Source organism: Macrobrachium nipponense, chromosome 20 (genome assembly GCF_015104395.2).
Source record: "Macrobrachium nipponense isolate FS-2020 chromosome 20, ASM1510439v2, whole genome shotgun sequence".
NCBI classification, from domain to species: domain Eukaryota; kingdom Metazoa; phylum Arthropoda; class Malacostraca; order Decapoda; family Palaemonidae; genus Macrobrachium; species Macrobrachium nipponense.
In genome coordinates this window covers 56,132,357-56,154,382 of record NC_061089.1, presented here as the reverse complement: position 1 = coordinate 56,154,382, position 22,026 = coordinate 56,132,357, and the positions used below count along the sequence as shown (strand labels likewise).

General features: G+C 42.0%; 2 protein-coding genes across 8 annotated transcripts in view; both read right to left on the bottom strand.

Annotated features, from left to right (window-relative positions):
• The window catches only part of LOC135226162 (reticulocalbin-2-like), a 93,704-nt gene extending 77,715 nt beyond the window's left edge, over window positions 1-15,989 (bottom strand). For 4 of the 7 annotated variants that reach the window (XR_010317180.1, XM_064265613.1, XM_064265607.1 and 1 more), the window contains exon 1: window positions 15,327-15,481. The gene's annotated coding sequence lies outside the window, so the exon portion shown is untranslated. Of the gene's footprint in view, window positions 1-14,932; window positions 15,215-15,326; window positions 15,482-15,873 lie in introns of those variants that run through there. The other 3 variants (XM_064265619.1, XM_064265626.1, XM_064265633.1) reach the window with 3 other exon arrangements.
• A 3,447-nt stretch (window positions 15,990-19,436) lies between these two features.
• Window positions 19,437-22,026, bottom strand: part of LOC135226152 (uncharacterized) — a 41,546-nt gene continuing 38,956 nt past the window's right edge. The window contains exons 5-6 of the mRNA XM_064265595.1: window positions 21,848-22,023; window positions 19,437-20,777 (exon numbers count right to left, since the gene is read on the bottom strand). Of these exons, the coding sequence (XP_064121665.1) occupies window positions 21,976-22,023 (48 nt within the window). The 3' untranslated portion in view covers window positions 19,437-20,777; window positions 21,848-21,975. The remainder of the gene's footprint in view (window positions 20,778-21,847; window positions 22,024-22,026) is intronic.

Below are 22,026 nucleotides of genomic sequence, written 5' to 3'. Positions count from 1 at the left end.
TGTTAAAGAAATAATAGTTTATAATGCGAGTATTTCAGACCATAATGTCATAGAATTAACAGTTCATTCCAAAGCAGTGAAAATCGAGATAAGCAATGAAATTGAAAAAGTGGGAAGGATATGGAAAATACAACTTCTACAGTAAAAATATAAAATGGTCAGAAATTAATGAAGAATTAAACAAAGATTGGGATAACATTTTCGTAAGTGATGATAAGGGTAAATACGGAGATATTACATAAAATATTGGAGAAAATAGTGGAAAAATATATACCGAAGAAGAAAAGTAAACATCATTCATGCATACCAAGAGACAGAAGGATCTTGTTCCAGAAAATCAGAAAGTGGAAAAAAGGTCTTGCAAAAGAAAAAAAATGCATGGAAAGTTATAGAACTAAAAAGTAAGATAGAAAATGCAGAAACAAAAGATTATACAATCAAAAGAAAATGAAAAACGGGACTTGGAAGAAAAAAGAAAAAACCCTAGTTAAACTATCAAAGCAAAATGATATTTGTTAAACTACAATAAAGTTTTTGTAGCATACTTACCTGGCAGATATTATACTTAGCTATAGTCTACCGACGACTTCCGACCAGAAATTTCACAAATCTCGCGGCACAACGCGACCAAGGTAGGTCAGGCGGTCTACCTTACCCGCCGATGGGTGGCGGGCGGGGTATGCAACCAATCTATTCTCCTCCAGCCAAGAATTTTTTCTCTTTCACCTGTCGCCTGAGGGGAGGCTGGGTGGGCCAATTAGACGTATATATCTGGCCAGGATAAGGTATGGTACAAAACTTTTATTGTAGTATTTTAACCAATATCATTTTTGTACATGAACTTCCCATGCCCAGATAATAGACTTAGCTGATTGGCAACCCTTGGTGGAGGGTAAGAGACAGCTAAAGTAATAAGGAGAGATAAGAAACAACTGATTTTAGTTAGTAAGGATATAAATAAAAACCTTGGTTTTTTTTTTTATTACCATGTGCAGGTCAGAAGAACGTTCATTGATATTATCTATAGATTCAGCGGTTGCCTGGAGAGATACAGCTAGGACGGGTGACCTGATGCCTGAAAGCCACTCGATCTACCACTGGGATATGTGATCCCTTTGTGGTGGTAAGAATCCAAAGTCGGTATCCTGTTTAAAGGGAGTTCATCCCTATCTTAACAGGTCCTAAACCACTACTACTGGCCAAGGAGCCACACTCATCAGACCACCTACCAACTAAACCTACAAAGATTAGTATTACGACCTAAAGAGATGGCCTTCATTGCATCCTCTTTAAGGCAAAACCAACCAACAACAAATACAAGGGAGGAAAAAATTTGATACTAACTAAACATGCTAATGAGTTCCAGCTCCCTGCCCCAGCACTGAATCCGCAGATAACGTACGGGCCCAAGGCGAAGGCATTTTTCGTAAGTTGAATTCTCACATCACGTAAGTGAGGTTCGGTTTCGACCAACCTGAACTGACATCTCCAGAAAATGTTGTCTACCACAGATTTCGGCACGGACAAGATTTCTTGTTTGAAAGCAAGAGAAGTTGCTATGGCTCTTAACCTTCGTCGGCTTTTCACCTTTAAGAAGACCTAAGATGTTCTTCTCTTGCCAGGAACTCCGGTGTGCTTCTTTCGATGAGGCTTCTCAAGAAAAGAAGGGACAATGAGTTCTTCGACCAATGGACGAGTAGGGTCTTTGACTGAACACCAAAACACCACAGTACCTCTCGGTTGGCTTTCAGTTGCTCTTATTTTCTTCTAAGGATAGTTATTTCACCCATTCTCACTGGGCAAAAGAGTTCTTATCCGGGTTCTTCTCCTACCAAAGAAAAGAAAATAACCCACGAATCTCGAAGTTTCTTGGGCCATGGACTTGATGGGTTTATCAATTCTTTGGCAAGAAAACCAGGAAGGAAAGAGCAAATGAGAAGAGTCCTCCTTAAAACCCACCCGATACATCAATCCGCCTGAAAGCTCACATCACTCTTCTTCTGGCGGAAGCTAGGAGCCATCAAAAACAGAGTCTTCCTGGTAAGGGTCTCTGAATGAGGCTGAATTAGGGGGTTCAACAAAAACCTAGAGGACCCAAGGAATTGAAGGACGACATCCAAATTCCAGCTAGGTGTCTTAGGATACGGCATTTCCGTTTGTATTCAAACGACCTAACCAAGTGGTCCTGTCATGGGTCCTTATTCCTTCCGATAAGTTGAAGCCCAGCCCCTGTGCCTGAAGACATTCGCCAACATAACTACGATAGCCCGTTTAATCGTCGTCAAACGACTAAGCCACATTCTTGTCTTTAACGAATAAAAAAGAACGTCTGCAATTTGACTTCACAAGAGGTACTGGAAGAGGAAAACGTTATTCCTCTTGCACCATCTTCTGAAGGAATCCCCAACTTCGATTTGGTTAACACTCGTAAATGTTTGGAAGACCTCCTCGCTCTAGCGATTGCCTTAGCAGCTTGCTGACGAAAAAGGCCTTTCTGCTCTGACCAGATTTTCTGGACCAGTCTGAACGCCATGTTCCAGACTGAGAGGCGGGGAGATTTTTGGTTACCTGTCGAAGTGGGGCCCTGTCTGAGTAGATCGCTCCTTAGAGGAAGAGATCTTGGAAAATCCACTAGCCATTCCAGCACCTCTGTGAACCGAATCTTGTGCTGGCCAAAGGGAGCTATATCAAAGTCATCCTCGCTGAATCTTGACTCTGCGAACTTTTTTAAAGTCAACCCCAGAATCTTGAAGGGGGGAATAACGCGTATACATGAGGTCCTTTTCCAATAGAGTAGGAGGGAGCGTCTAATCCCTATTTTGGCCTCCTTGGATCCGGAGATGGGAGAGGGAGGCAATAACAGATCCAGTCTTTTTGTTCTTTGCAGTTGCAAACAGGTCTAACAGAGGACCTGCCCCACCCCAAACTTCCAAATGGCTCTGGCAAACATCTTGGGGTGCAGAAGTTCCACTCTGTGGGAACGGAACCTGATCTTTGCCTGCCTGAGGAGATTCTGCCCTTAAATTCCATTTCCTTTTTCCCTGTACGAATCTGGGTGGAGAAGTTTTATCCCCTTTCCCCTTTCTTTGTCCACAGAAAGAAGATCTCTTGCTGTTTAGGTACAGAGAGAAGGAATGCGCCCCACCCCCCCCTGTTTCCTGACTGGTATGCAGAGCCGTGGTTGTTGTCCGAGTTTGATTTGCACAAAACTGCTACCTGTCATCATCTGACTCGAACTCCCCTTCAGAGCAAGCCACACTGGCTATTAGTTCTTTTCCTGTTTGATGTGCCAGGAAGGACCTGGTCACCCCATCCAAGGTTCCTGACACCTTCCTTGTTTCCGCCAGAGTCGCCCCCCAAACCTGTGTTTCCGACGCGATCGGAGAAACAACCAACCACGGCTGGGTTTCTGGGATTGAAGAGGCAGTCCCTGCGAAGAACTTGGTCGGGATCCGACCCACCCATGCTAAACTCCTTCTTTGATTTGAAGAAAGTAATTGACAGGGAGAACCTTCAAAGCCGAGAAAGGAACGACTCCAATTATTCCGATGAAGAAAGAATTGGAGAGGTCTCAGGTGCAACCTTCCTAGGGAAACAAAATTGCTCCAGTGAGGAGGAGCGTCCCCATCACAGAACTCATCCACTCCCTCACCTGTGCATAACTTCTTTTCCCTAAGAAGGTTGTTAACTGTTTTTCGAGTTCCCCGGGCTATCCTCTCCTGTGGACGGAAAAGCCCGAACAAACTCATAGAGAGTTCAATCTGGAATACCCCAGATAAACGCCACTCTTGAGCGGGAATCAGAACTTGAACTTCTGCAGATTGACCCAGAAGTTCCTAAGGAAGAAGTCAATCAAATCCATTGGGTTTTCTTCAAGTCCTTCAGACAAACGATCCTTCTGGAATTGGCCCATTATAAAGCCCAATCGTCCGAGAAATAGAAGCGAAAATCCTCACCCCTTCCAGGTGAAGCATTGTGCCGAACATTCCGCATGATGGCCGTAAAGACTTGGTTTTGGGGCCGGTGGAGAGGGCCGAAAACAACAGGGCCCTGAATTGGAAGATTCTTCCCCCCAATCAATGAATCTTAGAAACTTTCTTCCTTCGAGGAAGGATGGGATTGGTACGTGGAAAGTAAGTCAGTACCTGGTAAGTCCCAAAGGACACCCATACCAGTCCCCTGGGACGGAGTGATGCTAACACCGAGGGCAGGGTCTCCCCATCGTGGAACTTCTTCTTTTCGACGAATGAAGTTTTCAGGGCGCTTACAATCCAACACCGGTATCATCCCCAACCCCCGAGGATTTCGGAACTAGGAAACAGGCGGTTTGTAAAACGCCCTGCCGCAAAGATGGATCTGCCACTAGTTCGATCGCCTCCTTTTCCAGCATCTCTGATCTACCGATAGTCGGAGGGCTTGACTTCATGATTGCGGTCCCTGTATCTGGCCAGTCAACTCCCTCGGGGATATTCGTCCCAAAGGGAGGCCCTCGAAGAGAACGGGGGATTAGATAGCCCTTCCTCAAAAATTGACAGTGGGGACCCAGGCATCTTGCGTCCTTTCTGGGCCCAGACTTCTGCAAACTGTAAAAGCCATGGCGCCTAACATTGTCCTGAAGGGACTTGAGTCTTACTTTGGGAGGTTTGATTGACTTCGTAAAAGTCCTCCCTCTTTCTGTTTGGTTTTCCGACCTCTGAAACGAAAGAGGATCCTAGAGGTTAGAATGCCCCTCGCAAAGGTTCCTGAGGAAGGTCCGGCTTAGCTTTGCGTTGTTTACTTAGGTCTGGAAGGTCGGAGGCGCGGATTCATTGCAGACTTGTGGCTAGAAAGGTCCTTGCGTAGCTTTCGGCAAGAGAGAGCCGTCGAAATGTCTTGAACCCAGGTGTTTAGGAAACAGCTGTGTAGAGAGAAAGGGGGCAAATAAAAAGCAAAGACGATCTCTGGAGGCATGTGAGGACCAGACTTTGTTTAAAAAATGAGCAAAATAAAAATACTGATCTTTTTCTTCAAGACCCTGCTTCCAAACAGTGAAGCTATTTCGCTTGGCCCCATCTCTCCAACCGATTTATCCATACAGGATAAGGACACAATTCAAATTCCTCCGGAGGAGGAAAACGTGGTCCGGTTCCTTAGAGTTTTCGTTGGCTAGGACTCCGAAGGGACCAATAGAGAAAGTTGAAAACTTCCAAGACTCTAAAAATGCATTTTAGAATGTGAATCCATTTCCATTCATTGCCCACGTAGTTCTTGGCCGAATTCAAAGCTGATCTTCTAGTGGCGTTCTACTAGTTGCCGAAAAATCTGCGTCAGCTGAAGACGGAAGGCCCAGTCCCCAAGGGTCTTTTCCTGTCTTCATACCCAAATAATCCTGTTCCCTTCCTGAAAGCTTCGACGGAGGGAAGGCAAACATTGTTTTCCACCCCGCTTCCCGCTTTAGTACGCCATCCATGAACCGAAAACCTCTTGAGCGCCTGTTTCATTCATACAAAGAGTAGGGCTTCATTATCCACACACCGAAGATCCGTTTCGTTGCTATTTCGCTGTGGGGAGAACAACGAGTGTGGAGAATGGAAGGAGCAGTTAGGGGCTCAAAGACTCTCCGAACTCCTGAAAGGAAGAAGAGAAAGTTCTGTGAGGCTTCTTGTACGAAGAAAACTGTTTGCCGATGTAGTTAGTTTTCTTCCATCAGAGGGCTTCCTGGTCTTCTTGAAGTAGGAGAACGGGGATTGAGGGGAATCCTTATTGAGAAAATCCTTAGATTGATTTCCTAGCTGGGTTACAGCGGATGAAGGAGACAAACGTCTTTGAATGGGAGGAGAAGATTCCAAAGTAGAAAGGCGTTACAAAAGGAGAAACGACGAGTTGGTAAAAGAAGGACGCTTAATTCCGGGAAAAGTTCCTGTGCTCAAAACTCGCATTCTCTAGAAAGACCACCACGTCTATCCGTAGGGAAACCTACGATGAGGGAGAGCCGGACCTGCTAAGATCCTGTTCGCCGAATCGTGAGGGAGAGCGATACTAGGCGCCGAGCGCCTAATCTGTCACAGGGCGCTTAGGTGGAATTCCTGGCGCTCCTACCAAGCGGCGAAAACGTTGCCTAAAAACAGGCAAAAAAAAAAGGAGGGCGCCTTTCATGGAGCAGGGCGCTTTAGAGGCTCTTGATTGCCTTACGAAAGCGGGAGAGCGGCTGCACCACTCCGGAGACGCTTTAAACGAAACATGGGCGTTCTGCGAGAATCTTGGTTCCCTTACCAAGGGGAGAACGTCTGTAAGGCTCCGGAGCCCTAACAGAAATCAGGGCGCTTGAGAGGCGGTTCTTGGACTTCTAGCAAGAGGAGAACCGATTCAGGAGTTAGGGAGTCCTCCGAGAACGAAGAAGCGCCTACTAGGAGAACCCCCCCCCCCCCCCCCCCCCCGCAACACCAAAGCAAACGAGGATCAAGGGTGTCTTTTCTCCAGGAGAACAGCTACTTAAACGAATTGGACGCTTACCAGGAGCAGGGCTACCTACTAGACTCTTGATGGTATTACAGGGGAGGACGAGAACTCCGTGCGACAGAGCGCCTACCAGTCACGTTAATCCGACGCCCGACTACAGTAGTCGGAAGGAGCAAGTGCGCCTGTAACTTTCAGAAGGGCCCCCCCATTCCCTAGGTTCCTTGAGAAAGACAAGAGGGAAGAAAGGAACCGAGACGGAGAACGACGAACCAAGTCTTCTATGAACCTGAGCGACCCTCTCTCTTCTTGCGACAGAAACTCTAGAAGAAACAGGAAAACAGAAGGGCGGGGCTGAGCGTATACCCGAGGCAGGAATTCCGATTTTCAGGAAACTATCTTCCATAGTCCAACGGAGCGCCTATCCGTCGAATGGCGTCTCGCACCCCTACCCGAGCGGGCAGTGCGGTGTTACCTCTCAGGTGAAATGTTACGATGAGTAGGAAGAACTTCCTCAAAAGGAAGCGGAGAACCGCCGATTACAAGGAAGGGAGCGCTCTTCCGACGAAAACGCGCCTCGATCTCTTGATCGGGCGGGGAGACAAATCCTTCCTTCTACGCGATCTCGATGCCAAGGAGTCCGCCAAGCTGTGTGATCTGAGCTTGTAGGACCCGCTAAGTACTCGAGAAGGAAGGAAGGTCCCCAGGATCTTCTTCCGAAGCAAAGCTCTAGCGCGAGGCGCGGGAGAAGGTAGGGCGATCACCGGATATCCTAGGCTTCTTTGTTTGCAAGGAAGCTACATCAGAAAAAGTCTTCTGGGCTCGGACGCCTAACGTACTGAAGGGAGCCTCACCGCAGGCCCTCCTTCAACGAGGGCGTGACGCCTCCTTAGAGCTCCAACCAGGAACGCTTTGCGGCGAAGGAGAAGAGGACGAACGAAAAACACTGGCGAAAAGGAAATTCTTCTTCTTACGATCCAAGGCAGCCGGGAGGGGCGAACTTCCAGGATCTGCCGATGGAGGACCCTCCCGACCGGAGGGGGGCTCTCCCTTAGCCCTCCTGCGGCTTTCGACTTTCCATCCTCCCCCACGGAACTGGGGAGTCTGGAAGAGGTCTATGGCCTGGGAGGCACCTAAGGTAGCCGGTCAGAACGCTACCCTCCACATCACTGGGTCACACTGCACTTATCATCACTGACAACCTCTTACCTTGCTCAGCTACGAAGATTCCTTGGTCTTCCCTTAGAACACAAGGAAGCTTTTGAGGCCGTCCTGCCTAAGGAAGGACGCAATCTACGGCGTTCGGTGGCGGGGAGCAGGAGCTGAGTACCTGGGGAAGGAAGGTTTCTAAAAACTACAATTAATGTTAGTTTCATTCCACCTCATTCTCGACCTGCTCGAGCTCCTTGAAGAAGCTTTCACGACGTACCCTATCCCTTTCAAGTTTCCCTAAATAGAAGAAAAAAGAAAGAACCTTATATTCATCTTCGTATTCAAAAACCTCACACTCTTGACACAGGGTTTACTAAACCGAAACAAATTCATTCCCCCTAACCTAACTTTAACACAGAAAGTGGTGAGGGTTCCACCGCAGCTTTCGGTAACCATCACCTTACATCCATCTGGTCAAACACAACCTCTAAACAAAACCTGGAGTTTTGGAAACAAACGAATCAAAATCAGGACATTCTTTACAAAACAACGGGCAAAATACCAGCGCAAATTCCAATAACGGTCCACAATCAGCGTATATGCCAAGCCAACATAGAGCGAATACGTCACCAAAATGTTCAAATCCAATCTCCCAGGCAAGGCGAGAAACGAAGGAATTATATCGGAAGAAAGAAAAAACGACAACAGTTGTTATCGCAGGGGGTCCATAACTTGCAGCGGTATTTACACAAAGAGATGAATGGAGGTAGCCGTAGATCTGAAGAAGAGGGAAGAGATCCCTGTAAGGCGTGGCAGACAAGACAGCCGCGTTCGTGCTCATCAGCACTTTTGGAATTACTTCGAGGAAAACTCCGCCGCCATCTTGTCTAATGTCTCCAAGTTTTGAGAGGGAACTTACGAAGAACCCGGACGTGGAAGAAATCAAACACAAACGCCAACCGGGTCATCACCCAGCTGTGGAATGCCGCTACGAATGGCCACAACATCTCCCACCCATCCAAGGTGACTATAGCCTTCGGCTACCTATACAGGAACCAAGAAGAACGCCAACCAAAGGAAAGGGCAACCCCAATATAGCCACCATGATCATCAGCCAAAACGCCCACCAGCCCGACTTACGCTCTGGCCCAAACGCCTTAATAAAAATCCTGACTCCACATATCCCCCTCCAGATACTGCCCTCACATCATCGGTGGAATTTTTGGAGAAGATCCGTGACCTCCTCCGGTGCGGGAACCAATGGTGTCTCTTAGACGTTTGAGGTCTCCTATTTCCACGCCAACGGTTCCCAGTCGACGAGGACGATTGGGATCATCATGGAGAGGGTAATTAGGAAGAATCCCGATATGGACCCCACCACCTACCATACCAGAAATTTTTTTAAGAAACTCTGCTGGATATCTGTACGAAGAGAGCCCCTTTTCATCACCACCCACCCGACAAAGACGTAGCTGCGTAGCGATGGGGTCCACCCCCCTTATGGAGTCCTCTTCGCTAACTTCTTACCATGGGTTTGAAACGGTAAAGAAAGGGTATTCTCGCAACATAGGATGTCCCCGCACCATATGGACGCCTATATCGATGATAATCTTGCGCAAGCCGACATGCGAGGATGAGGTAGAAGACCCTTTGGCAGCAGTTCCTGCAACACAGCGCACTCACCACCACCGTCAGAGTACAGGCGGGGGTCCTCGACGGTTTACGACGTTGATCCGTTCTTTACGATGCATAGTAACACGATTTTCAGCGTAAGTCGGAACATTGAAAAATCACCACATGATTTAATGTAAATACTTATCAATAACAACGGAGAGAACAATTCCTTACCTTTACTTAGTACTTGACTGGCTTGCAACACTGAATCACCATAAGGATGATCTGGGATACGCCCGTTCGATTGTTTGGTCTTCCAAACGCCAAAGCACCAATAACCTTTCCATTTCAATTATTAGGACCACGACGCTGCTTTAGTTATCACTGTCGCTTTCATAGGGAGCAGATCCTTTTCCACATGTTCCAACGATGCCGCCTTTATACTTTGATAATGGTTAGAGACAACGGTTTCGAAACGTGGCTAAGGCCAAGCGTAAGCGGCCAATGTTTGTTGGCGGTTTCTCCCTTCTCAGATCGCATTTATAATGTCCACTTTAATTTCCATGGTGATGGCCTTTCCTTTTCTTCGATGCACGACCATCAGAAGAGGTCCCGCCCTTGCGCTTGGGAGCCATAACAAAGAGCAAAAAGTTACAAAAAAAAAACGATACAACACGAGGGAGAGAGAGGCAGTGTAAACAACAAATGGCGTATGTGGGCGAGGAATGAGCGTAGCGAAGCGACGCCGTCCTCTCCCCACAAAGCGTATTCTTCCGCCGTGCGCCTGGAACTAGTTCGCGTTTGTTTACGTTGCTTACGACGCTAAACCGCGTAAGACGGAACGACGCATATTATTTTTTTATATTTTTATGGGGGCGGGGGCGTTCGTAACACGAAACATCGTAAGTCGAGACCAGCGTAACCCGAGGACTTACTGTACAGCAGCGACGATCGGCTCCCCTTCCTCGACGTCCTTGTCACGAAGACGAATCAGAAGTTGGTGACTACAGTTTACACCAAAGCTACGAACCTTGGACTTTGTCTAAATGGAGATAGTGAGTGTCCTGCGTGGTTCAAGACCACCACCGTCAGGGCCTTCGTCAGGAGGGCCCTCTCGCACTGTTCGACATGGTAGGACACACACCTCGAACTCGACCGAGCATCCAGATGCTAATCAACAATGGATACTCGAATAAACTCGTAAACCGAGAAACACGAGCTGCCCTTGACAAGTGGTACATGACGGAGGAAGAGAGAAGGAACATTCCACCCCCGGAGGATATCAAACTTTTCTATAAAGCCTTCATGCACCACCAATACAAGGACGACGAAGCAGCCATGAAGAAAATAATATAGGAACACGTCCGCCCCATGGAGGAAGGAAAGAAAGTGTCCCTCATTATTTACTACAAGAATCGGCGTACAAAGGACCTCCTGATGAAGAACAACTCCTCCCGCCGTAGGAGACCCCCTAAAGCAGTCCAACGTTGTCTACCGATACATATGCCCCCCCCAAGGATGTCCTGGGATTTACATCGGCATGACGACGATGCACCTGTCAAAAAGGATCTCCTGCCACGCCCAGGAAGGCGCCATTAGGCAGCACGCCCTTGCAGTACACCAGAGAAACATCACGAGAGACGACATCGTCAGGAATATTAAGATCGTCGTGAGAGCACCTGACCCACAACCTCTGCGTCTCCTAGAAGCGCTGCTTATCCTCGAACAAAAGCCTCCCCATAAGGATGATTCAGTTTCTAAGCATGTAAACGAATTATAGAAACACCCGAAATATTGTATTTTCTCAGAATGATCCCTTGCTTCTGGGTAGCTCGTGGTAGGGATAATTATGATTTTATGGACAGAGTAAAGATCCCCAAAGTGAGGGAGGCAGATTAGCTTCTTTTTTTTTTTCAGAACATATGTCAGAAAGATGTTTGGCAATGTAGCTAATGACAGCTATGCTCATAGTCATTTTGGTGTGACTATGGTAAGCTTTATGCTTCTAGCAACAAATTTAATGCTCACACATAACCGTGTGTAAAGATTTATTGTAAGAGAACACATAGGTTCATCACATATGCAACGGCTATGAACATGTAATAAATACACAGGATTTCACTCAAGAATTGACCATAGTTCACGTGATGTTACCCAACCTCACGAACAGAAGAATTTAATAACACACGTGTAATGTTTTGCTATCTAAATCTTACATTATTATACTGCCATTAATTAAGACAAGCAACAGAAGGCCGCATACCTCATTAGGTCATCAAATCAAACTGGAATGGTCTAGCCTGGCCAATGGTGAAATGCATCTGCTTTCCTAGATTTAATACTGATCTATCACCAACAAGTTAATGCCTCTTTGGTGAATAAAATGGTAAAAGACATGATACAGGCTGCACTAAAATGCAAAATGAAGTGAAACACAAAGGAAATGGAGTAAAAATTATTTGTAAATAGTAGATTTACTAAGTAAATTTGTTAATTCTCAGAAATTCTAATTCAAAATCACAATCCCCACATTGCCTATCTATAGTTATTGAGATATTGGTTTCAAATAATAATCATGACTTCTTCAGTTTGCATGTTTATCACATTATCCTGGAAACCTTTCCTCTCTTATATTTTTTTAGTTATGACATCTACTATTAACCAAAGAGGAATGTTTTCCAAACATGTCTGGGATTCAACAATATATAAATCTCCTCATGTTTTGACTGCCATATCTGATTAACATCTTTTCAACTATGCATTAAGCATAATGGCACTGACTGATCACATGCTGTCTTTTGACTCAGTGATGTGTCAAAAGTGCCAGGCTGGTTTTGTAGCTGAGAAAAAATGGAAGTGTACAAGGTGTGAGACTGGCAATGACTTAAGAGTAACTGTTTTAGTTAGGTTTGGTATGATTTTGACACATGACTCTATACTGGGAACAGTTTGCAAGCACTGCCATATTTTAGGTGAGTTTGCTTATTCACTGTCAGCACTATTTTCATCATGGTTATATAAATATGATCCATTTTATACATTGGTATATTCATAATCTGTGTGATCTGAACCGATTTTTTTTTCACATTGCTTAGTTCAAAGTACGGCGTGATAAGGTTAATGGTGCCATCAATGACAGCACACTTAACATCCTCCTTGGGCTGGTGAACATAACTACCTCTGCAGCATCATAACAGTAGACCTAATAAGCTCAACAATCATAACATTTTCAAAATAGGAATATGAATTACGAGTTTTCTTTGAATGTAGAAGTTTTAGGCTGTTTAAGCTGCCGGTATGTTGCAAAATGATTTATAGGCCTAAAACATATAACCTAAGCCTTCGGAGCTGTAGCACGGCTCCTCCGTAGTTCGGGGTTTTGTCGAAGGAAGAAGCTAAATGGCAAGGGACCTCTGGTAGTGATTCCACTCGCTCCTTACTATACCGACACTTCTATAAGAAGTGAGCGAGCCATTTATCTTGGCCTTATATTGTTTCTTTTTTCTCTAGGATGAATAGCAATATTTATTCCTCAGAAATAGTATCAAAGGAACCATTTCACAGGGCGACACAGGTCGTTGCCCAGAAATAGATTTTTCCTTCGTCAAAATCCCTTTTGTAGAGGTTACCTATTCTTTGAGGAATAAATGATGATGATTTTCATTATATGGAGAAGATGGCTATTAATCAAGATATCTATTAGTATTAATATCAAGGCATATGGAACACTTGTTTTTTAACAGGCTTAAAATATTATATTCTTAAAAGTCCTTCTGCACATTTTTTGGGTATAATTTATTCTTTCATAAGGTACGTAATTTGAAGTGCAAGAATGTGTTGATAACCTCATATGTTTTCTGGCCAGAAATTTTTTTTATATAAAGATGTGAATGCTTAGTGTTAAGAAATTTAACACACCTAGGCCAAGGGACAAAATCTTGGCTTTGACAAAAGAATAATTGCATGGGTGAATATTTGCTGGTAAGCCATCATTTTTGAAGTGGTTATGAAATATATCATAAAAAATTTTATTCATATGAAAATCAAAATATTCCTGTAACAAATATAAAATAAATGTTTTCATGATCATTTCATTGTCACTACTAATTATAGTACTACGTGTTGCACCAGGTGGTTCTTTTGTAACGCCACTCTACATGCTCCACTCATGTTGATATCAGAGGGTGCATTCTACTTTTGTATTTACAGATATTTAAATTTTTTTTGTGTTGAGGCAAGAAAATAATCAAATGGAACCATTTCAAATTTTATGGTTGCTTTGGAAGCAATATTAATATTATAAAAAAAAATTTAGTTTTTTATTTAACAATCAAACTGGGGTTTGATGACAACTTCATTTTGGTAAAAATGGATCAGCGATGAGTAAATGAAAGTTTTGAAAATGTTTCACAATCGTTTTATCTGAAATTTGGCTTTATGGACATTTTCTTAGTTTTGAAATAGGTCATATGACAGATTTCACTCTAATGAAACATATTATGTCCTTATTGTATGCAATAATTGTGTTTTCGCACTGAAATAATATGATAAATATGGAGCACGTTAGGTTGCCAGTTTGTGAATTTTTAATGAAATCCAATACAATCATGTAGTTAAGCATCAGTTCTGAGGATAGCTGTAATTAAACAGGACCCACTTTTCTTGCACTGGGATACTTGCCAACTATCCCACATTGATTAGGTTTAACTAACCTAACCGGAACAAGAAAGCCTACAAAGCATCCTAGCAAGCAGTTTCAGTTTTTCTATGCAGTTTTACCTACTGAACAAGAATTTTAAATAATATTTATTCAGACGACTGTAATTAATCCCCCAGGGACCAGTACTAAACACGGCGAAATACATTAGACGCCCCAATCCCTAGTGGATGTTATATCTGCGGTTACGTTCCTTGCGGTCCGTGCAGACTGCTTCTGTAGAAATACCCTCAAGTTCACAACAACTGACAAAGGAAAAGAAAAAAAACAGTACATAGCCTACTTGTCTACTGGACATTATTGATAGCCTAACCATGTCAAAGATGACGTACAACTGTATAAATTAAAGAATATCATGTACTTTAGGCCGCCACCTCATGCGATCTAGGTAGCTCTAGGGTACCTATCTGCGGCAGCCCAGACTATGGCAGTTGCGGTTTTTCTATGCAGTTTTACTTACTGAACAAGAATTTAAAAAAATATTTATTCGGACGACTGTAATTAACCCCCAGGGGCCAGAACTAAACACCGCGAAATACATTGGACGCCCCAATCCCTAGTGGATGTCGTATCCGCGGTTACATTTCTTGCAGGGTAATTCTATAGAATAGTTCCGCACAAACTACAAGGAACGTAACTGCGGATACGACATCCATTAGGGATTGGGACTCCAATGTATTTCGCCGTGTTTAGTACTGGCCCCTGAGGGTTAATTACAGTCGTCGGAATAATATTACTTCAAATTCTTGTTCAGCAAGTAAAATACCATAAGAAAACGTCAATTGCCATAGTCTAGGCCACCGCGGATTGCTTCTGTAGAAATACCGCGATCTATATTGGGCTAACACACCTACGACTAGGCTATTTAGTCTAAGCATTGACTAATCTGTCAGACCTGATTATCCTTAGGCTATAGCTAGTACCTACTAAGGTATGACACATTAAAAAAAAAAGTTATGGTTCTGAAAATGTCCTATGTTAAAGATTTGTAAGCTTATTGAAAATACTAGTTACCTTACAGTTGTCCAGATTACTTCTGCTTAGGCCTAGTCCACTAGCTTACCGTAAAACTTGCCTCCTTTGAGTAGTATAGGTAGTAGTAGGTAGTCGTAGGGTCGGAAATTCCGGCCGGCAGTTTCAATAGGCCAGGCTAGTATACTAGTAGTATAGGTAGTGTACTACCTAAGTACTATCAAAGGGGTAGGCTACCTACTGCTTATTTTTAATCAACTGGGTACCTAATTATTTTCGGTTTTGGGTAAACGCGGGTACTGGAACCAAACTACAGAAGTAACTACCAATGAATACGTTACTATTAGACCAATAGCCTAGACAACAGTAACTTTGAGCCTTTGTTCATTCACCTCTGACAGTTGACAACCTTAGCCTATATCATGACCCTTCTTACCTAACTGCCTGAATCGAATACTTGTTGACACATATACCAAGGGCGGTGATAAGGTTTAACTTTCAGACAAAATTACACTGGTCGCCACATCTGCTACGGTCATTAGCCGTGTCACTCACAAGTGGTCTGAGAGTGAGAGTAGGTATGCACGGTGCACTTACAGAAACCCAATCGGGGGTCCAACGACAAACATCCACATAGTCATAGACATTCACATCACAAGTGCTACGCTCCTGTCTCTCTCTCTTTATCTTATGATTTTCGGTATGGGAGATCTATACATCTATCTATAAATATATGTATTTTCCTGTACCTTGCTCTTCTCAAATAAAATGAGTGAGTACCACTACTCTTTAGCGGTATTTTGTTTAATTTCAAGTCAAGCCCTTGTGATGATCATGAGCGGTGGGCTTGCTACTATATATATATATATATATATATCATATATATATATATATATATATATATATATATCTATATATATATATATATATATATATATATATATAATACGGTATTTCTTGTATATATAATATTAGGCCGTTACCTCTAACAGACGTGGCACTGAAAAATCAAAGATGAGGTTGTGCGTCACTCATGCCACAACAATAAACGGCCTCCTATTTATCAAGTAACTAGAAAAAACCCGGGATTGAAAATAGTGTGGCTCATGTGCATACTAAGAGATGGAACACAAAAGAGAACCAAAATTCTAAATGAAAATAAAATAAAAAGAAATTATAGAACATACGAAGGCAAGACACTGCTATGGGAAGGGGAAAAGAAGTCTAATGTATTTATAGAAATTAGAAAAAGAATACGTAAGGAGAATTCTTGTAAAATATCATTTTAATCAAATGATGTCTCTGGGACACGTGTGCGTTCTTGGAAGATCACTGTGGATTATTGAAGCTCACCACCTCAAAACGATATATGTAGATATCTATTGACTAATCCATATATTTTTCTTTCGTTCTTTCCCTTTCTTCTGTTAGGAATGGGAGGTATCTATCTTCTTTGCCGTAGTTTTAAGGATATATTCAACAACCCATGAATTTCAGGCTACAAAAAAAAAAAAAAAAAAAACTCGTCAATAAAAACCTAGTGTTATTTTGAATTCAGGGAACGAAATGGCAGTTGTTTGTGTACATTGTTAATAGGAATAGTACGTGCTTATAGGTTATATCCTTGGAGAACGCCAGTTTCCAGTGAATGCCTTAGAAAATACGTTGTCTAAGAGTATTTGGAATATTTAACAGGAAATTAAATTTTCGATATATAGTAGTAACATGAAGTGTCAATAATGTTTTGCAGGGCAAAAAACAAAATTGTAGTTACAGCTGTTTAACAGAGCTCAAAATTTCTCTCACAATGATCTTGTATATGCTCTTCTGAAGGGATATAAAGGGAAAGACATTGAATGTTGAAATTGTAGTACTCTTTGTGAGAAGGTGAGAAGTAAAACCAATAACGCCTCAGTATAATAATAAAGTATATATCATAAGGAACTTTTTTCTATTTTTGGAACTTAGTTATCAAAGAAGATTTTGACATTTTAGATTGAATAAGATCGAAAATGAGATAAGGGTGCAATCACGAAATATTTAGGCCGAGGCAGGGAGCCGTTGCAAAGACTCGTCCTTTTATGAAGGTTTTAAGTTTCCTGTACTAATCTTGATATTGATTTGAGATATGCAATAGACGCGAAAATGGCAATAGAAGTATTGAGGTCTAAATCGCATCTGCGTTGGCCGTTTTTTAAAGTTTATTGGCTACTTCTGAATACGTAATAGGGCAATTAGCATATCGCTCGGGAGAACACCTGTCATGATTAGTGGTCACTTGACTGACTTTTCGTTCTGTAAATTTTCCACCCATACCAAATACCAATCGAAACTTTAAGTAATCTCTTGGTTCTGAACCGTTAACAAACATCCAGATTATCGTAAATTGAAATAAAGTAACTACGTCTAAAAATATTTCTCATTGTTGCAACTAAGGCAATAGCTAAGAGTTAACTTTTCTTCAGTGTGGCATTTCCATGAAGTTTGATTTTATTAAGAGACCTCTCTGAGAATCGTAGATAAAAAAAAGGCTTAAAACACATTTCTGTACATACACTAGTAAGTGTACATGACCATAGCATCTCGGTAGTTGAGTGTCTGCAGTTAGTTTTAACGTGCAGAGACAAATGAAATCATAACTTGGCACGTCAGGATGTAGCTTTCCAGCACAAAACAATTATCAATACAACTTTTCCATATGACGATTAAAACAAGGATGGGCTTCGGTATAAAAATAATAAGGATAATAATAGCCAGGTTCAGTCATTTCATATAGTCACTAAATATCTCATCAATGTAAATTACTTGGAATTAGAAACTGTAGCCTGGTTAGTTAAACACCAACACATCGAAAGCTCACATCAGCTCTTCCTATTTTTTCATCAATGATTCTGTATCAATCACTTCATGACCCAGTCAATATGTGTTTCTTTTAAGATTGTGGCATCTAAAATCTCTTTTAAAATACCCTTTGATCAACTGACCAACAGAGAAGTGTTGGAGAGTGGCAAGAGTCTTTAGAGAGGGGGTGGCTTAAAGGTGAACGTGAATAAAACAGAGGTTTTTGTGACCAGTTGGGAAGATAGAGACAGAATAGTATGCAAGAAAGAAGAGCCTCGATTATAAAACAGGTGGAAATGAGTAAATACTTGGGATCTACTTTAAGCCACGAGGGAGGATGTGAGGCTGAAGTTGACAGTAGGATAAAAACTGCATGGGGGAAGTAGAGAGAGGTGGCTGGAGTAGTATGTGATAAGAAAATGCCAGTCAAGCTAAAAGTCGAGATCTATAGCACTGATAAGACCAGTGTTAATGTATGGATCAGAAACATGGGCTCTAAGAAGAAAAGAAAAAGTAAAGCTTGAGAGAACAGAGATGAGAATGTTGAGGTGATTTATGGAAATATCGCTGCTTTAGAGATTGGAAAATTATGAAATAAGAAGGGCAGGCTTAGAAAAGTTTACAGAGGACTAAAACTGTCACGATTGAGGTGGTATGGGCATGTGTTCAGGACGGATGACGAGGAGGGAGTGAAGAGGACTTCGAAGGAAACTGTTAGAGGACGAAGTCGAGAGGGAGACAGAGAATTAGATGGAGAGATAAAGTGAAGGGACATATAGAGAGAAGAGGTTTGGTGGAGGATGATGCCTTTGATAGAAGGCAGTGCCGGCCGCTGCAGTGGAGAAGGCGCATCCGGCAACCGACCACTTGATGTAGGGATAACGGTGGGAAAAAAGGTGTACGTACTATCTGACATCGGTCGTATTCATTCAATTCCGTTCTTTGACAATTTTGCCAATTTCGATAACTATAACTCATGACCTGGAAAGTAAGCTGATGCCATGATTATTACCAAATAATCTGGGAAGTAAGTGATACGATGAAAAATTGTGATTAATTAAGGGAAACAAGAAAGTATATGATGATAAAAGGCAGAAAAACAATCAAATAGTGATGATGGCTTTGTTTAGCAACATTAAGTAAATAAAACTTATAAATCGTCAATGATTAGGAAACTTCATTGTGCTGAAGGATACTCCTATGGTCGTGTTTGTAATTCCAAATTTAGATATAAATATTTTTCATTGTGAATTTCGTAACATAACGATTCTGAAGGTCAGATATTTTAATTTTATGCTAACCAGGTGATTATGCAGTGATTCTGATACGGACATACCATCTGAAATGCTCGATGAAAATACTATAGATTTTCCTCCTTGGTTATCTTAGGCCCATGTTGCTCATAATTTGTTGTGATTAATTTGTTAAGAGTAGTTTTAGATTAGTCTTGAAATTTTTTGAGTGGCGCTAACAGGCGCGTAATATATATATATATATATATATATATATATATATATATATATATATATATATATATATATATATATATATATATATATATATATATATATATATATATATATATATATATATATATATATGTATGACATGTTATCTACCCTTTTGGGGAAGACTCCCCAATGCCTTGGTGTGATTTATGTTATGACTGACTGGAAAATGGCTGGTAACTGAAATGATACTAGAATTCACTAGGAATTATTGCTATATATTTAGAGATTCGCATTCAGTTATTGATGGTCACTGCCACTTTTGAGGTTCGTGGTCTTGAAAATATTCCAGGGCCACAGTCAGTTGGATTTGAAAATCAGGTGACCATGTGGGCGCTATTCTATCCATATGCATAACGATATGATAAAATAATGATCATTATTATTAAACGAACAAAAACAATAAACTTCAACAGAGAAGTTTAATATTTTCTAAACCCGCAACAACAATAGCACTGTATTTTCATAGAAAGGAGAAAAGGAGAACATAAATGGATAGCTAAAGGATCTCACACTTTACTTTGAGTCTCTTTCGAAATTTCTTCGGGAGGAAAGGCTGGGCTTTTGTTATTTCTATTTACAAATGAGAAAAGATAGAAATCCCGACTATCTATTAGACTCAGCGTGAAACCAATAGCTCGTAAGAGGCTTTGTTGTATTTTGAGGCATAGAGATATCTGTTCTATAACAATATTTTCTTTAAAACTTAAGGGCGTATATAGTCATTAATATAGTCTTTTGGATTACTTAGTGTGAAAGTTTCATCACCGCAGTGTATGTTGAAATGCTTTGAAACATAGGCTAGTCTGTTCTAAATAGGCTAGTACCTTGAGCCACTGTTGCACAATCTATAGGACACTTTTTGCCGTGTTTCCTTAATTGTTACACAGTCTAGGACACTTTTGCTGCCTGTTCCTTTTTTTATTACACAGGCTGAGACACTTTTCTGTCTGTTTCCTTGCTTGTTGCACAGTCTAGGACAGTCTGTTGTCTTGAGCTTTTGGCATTACGCTACACAGAGCTATAATGACCTTTCCACAACGCAACTCACAGTTATGTTACTCTTCCTCCGATTGTTTCTCACTGGAATTTCACCGTCATTTGGGCATGTAAGACAAGGACCTCGTCTCCAGAACTGCCAGGGCCTTTCTCAACTGCTTCCTCTGGTGGTAGAAGAACCCCACGACCATGAGAGAGGAGATGCACATGACCGCCAAAATGGGCATCATGATCATGCACATCAGCGTATAGGCGGCGAGTCGCTGGTCTGAAGCGGGTGACTGAGATGCCTTGGCAGCCTTGTTGAACTGAGCCTTTGGATCTCCTCCTCCGTCGTTGTCATCAAAGACAATGAGCTGTCCTTGAACGTCTATGGGTGCTGGAATGGGCACTTTCCAGGCCTTCGATCTCGTTGAAGTGGTAGAAGGGGGAGGAGTCGCGGTGGTTGTCGTCTCGAGAGGCAGGACCCGAAAAACCACAGGTTCGGAGGAGTCGCCGAAGTCGTTGGAGACGATCACCATGACTGTGAGATCGCCTGCCTGAAATCGGTGGGAGAAATTTGTATCCGTTTATCTTGGCGTAATTTTACACACGGTATAGACAGTGATTTTACTAATAGATTTCCCCGTGCAGTTTAATAATCTACTTACATCTTTATTTATTTATTAAATTGTTAATGTACTTTTATTAATAGCCATGATCTTTTCTTTCTGTAGTTCCCGGTATCTCCTCTTCTATCTAATTGACACCATATTCTTTGGAAGTTTGAATTTCAAGCCAATGGCCCGGCCCCTTTGGACTCGTTCGAAATGATTAAGGTTTATTTTCATCAAAATTTAGTGCAGAATTTAGTGAGTGCTTTGCAACAGTAAGAGTTCATGATTAATAATGAAACCATATGTAATTCAAAGCCACAAATTGATTGAATATTTTCTTATTTATTCAGACTTATTTCATATATTTACATTTTTTTTCACTCAATTCTCTCCCGGTTATATTATTTTTTTTCATTCGTCCATTTATGTTCTTGCATACTTTGATTCATCTTTCACAGAGCATAAATTTTTTTACGCCATCTCTTAACTCGTTCAGTATTTTCACAAATCACGCATCCGATCTTCTTGAACGCCCCCTTTCATTCGTATCTCAATTATAATATTCTAATATTTTATCGTTTACTTGGTTAGGTAATATGTCTTTGTTTCATTGCCATTCACTTAAATATATATCATCATATTGATTCAAGTTTCACCTCCTTCAAGATATGCTCAGGCATTTTCTATTATTTACGTCTCACCTGGTTAAATACTTTCTCATTCATTCATTCATTCTCATTCCAACTTGCTCAGTACTCAATATTCTTGGTTGAATATTTTTGGATGGAATAGTGAAAGTGAACGCAATATTTTACCATGCATTCAAGTTTCGTTTCGTTCAATGTTATCCCATTCACCAACCATTTGTTTTCATTCATCCACGTTTTTGCAAGCTGAATATATTATAGTCCCATTCATTCATAGTAGTAGTAGTAAGTGTAGTAGTAGTTAGGATTTGCCATAGCAACGGCACCTCTCAAAGTAGACACAATACTCCATCACGACTCTCTTACCTGGTTGAGCAAAGACCGAGCGATTGTGACCCTTCCCGTGGCCTGATCGACGCTCAGCAGACCCCTGGTTCCATGAAGCGTGAGGTTGTATTTGTTCCCTCTTATTTGGATGACCTTGATCGTGTCGACTAAAGTGCCGATGGGCTCGTCACTCTCACAACCCACGTCTTGTTCACCTG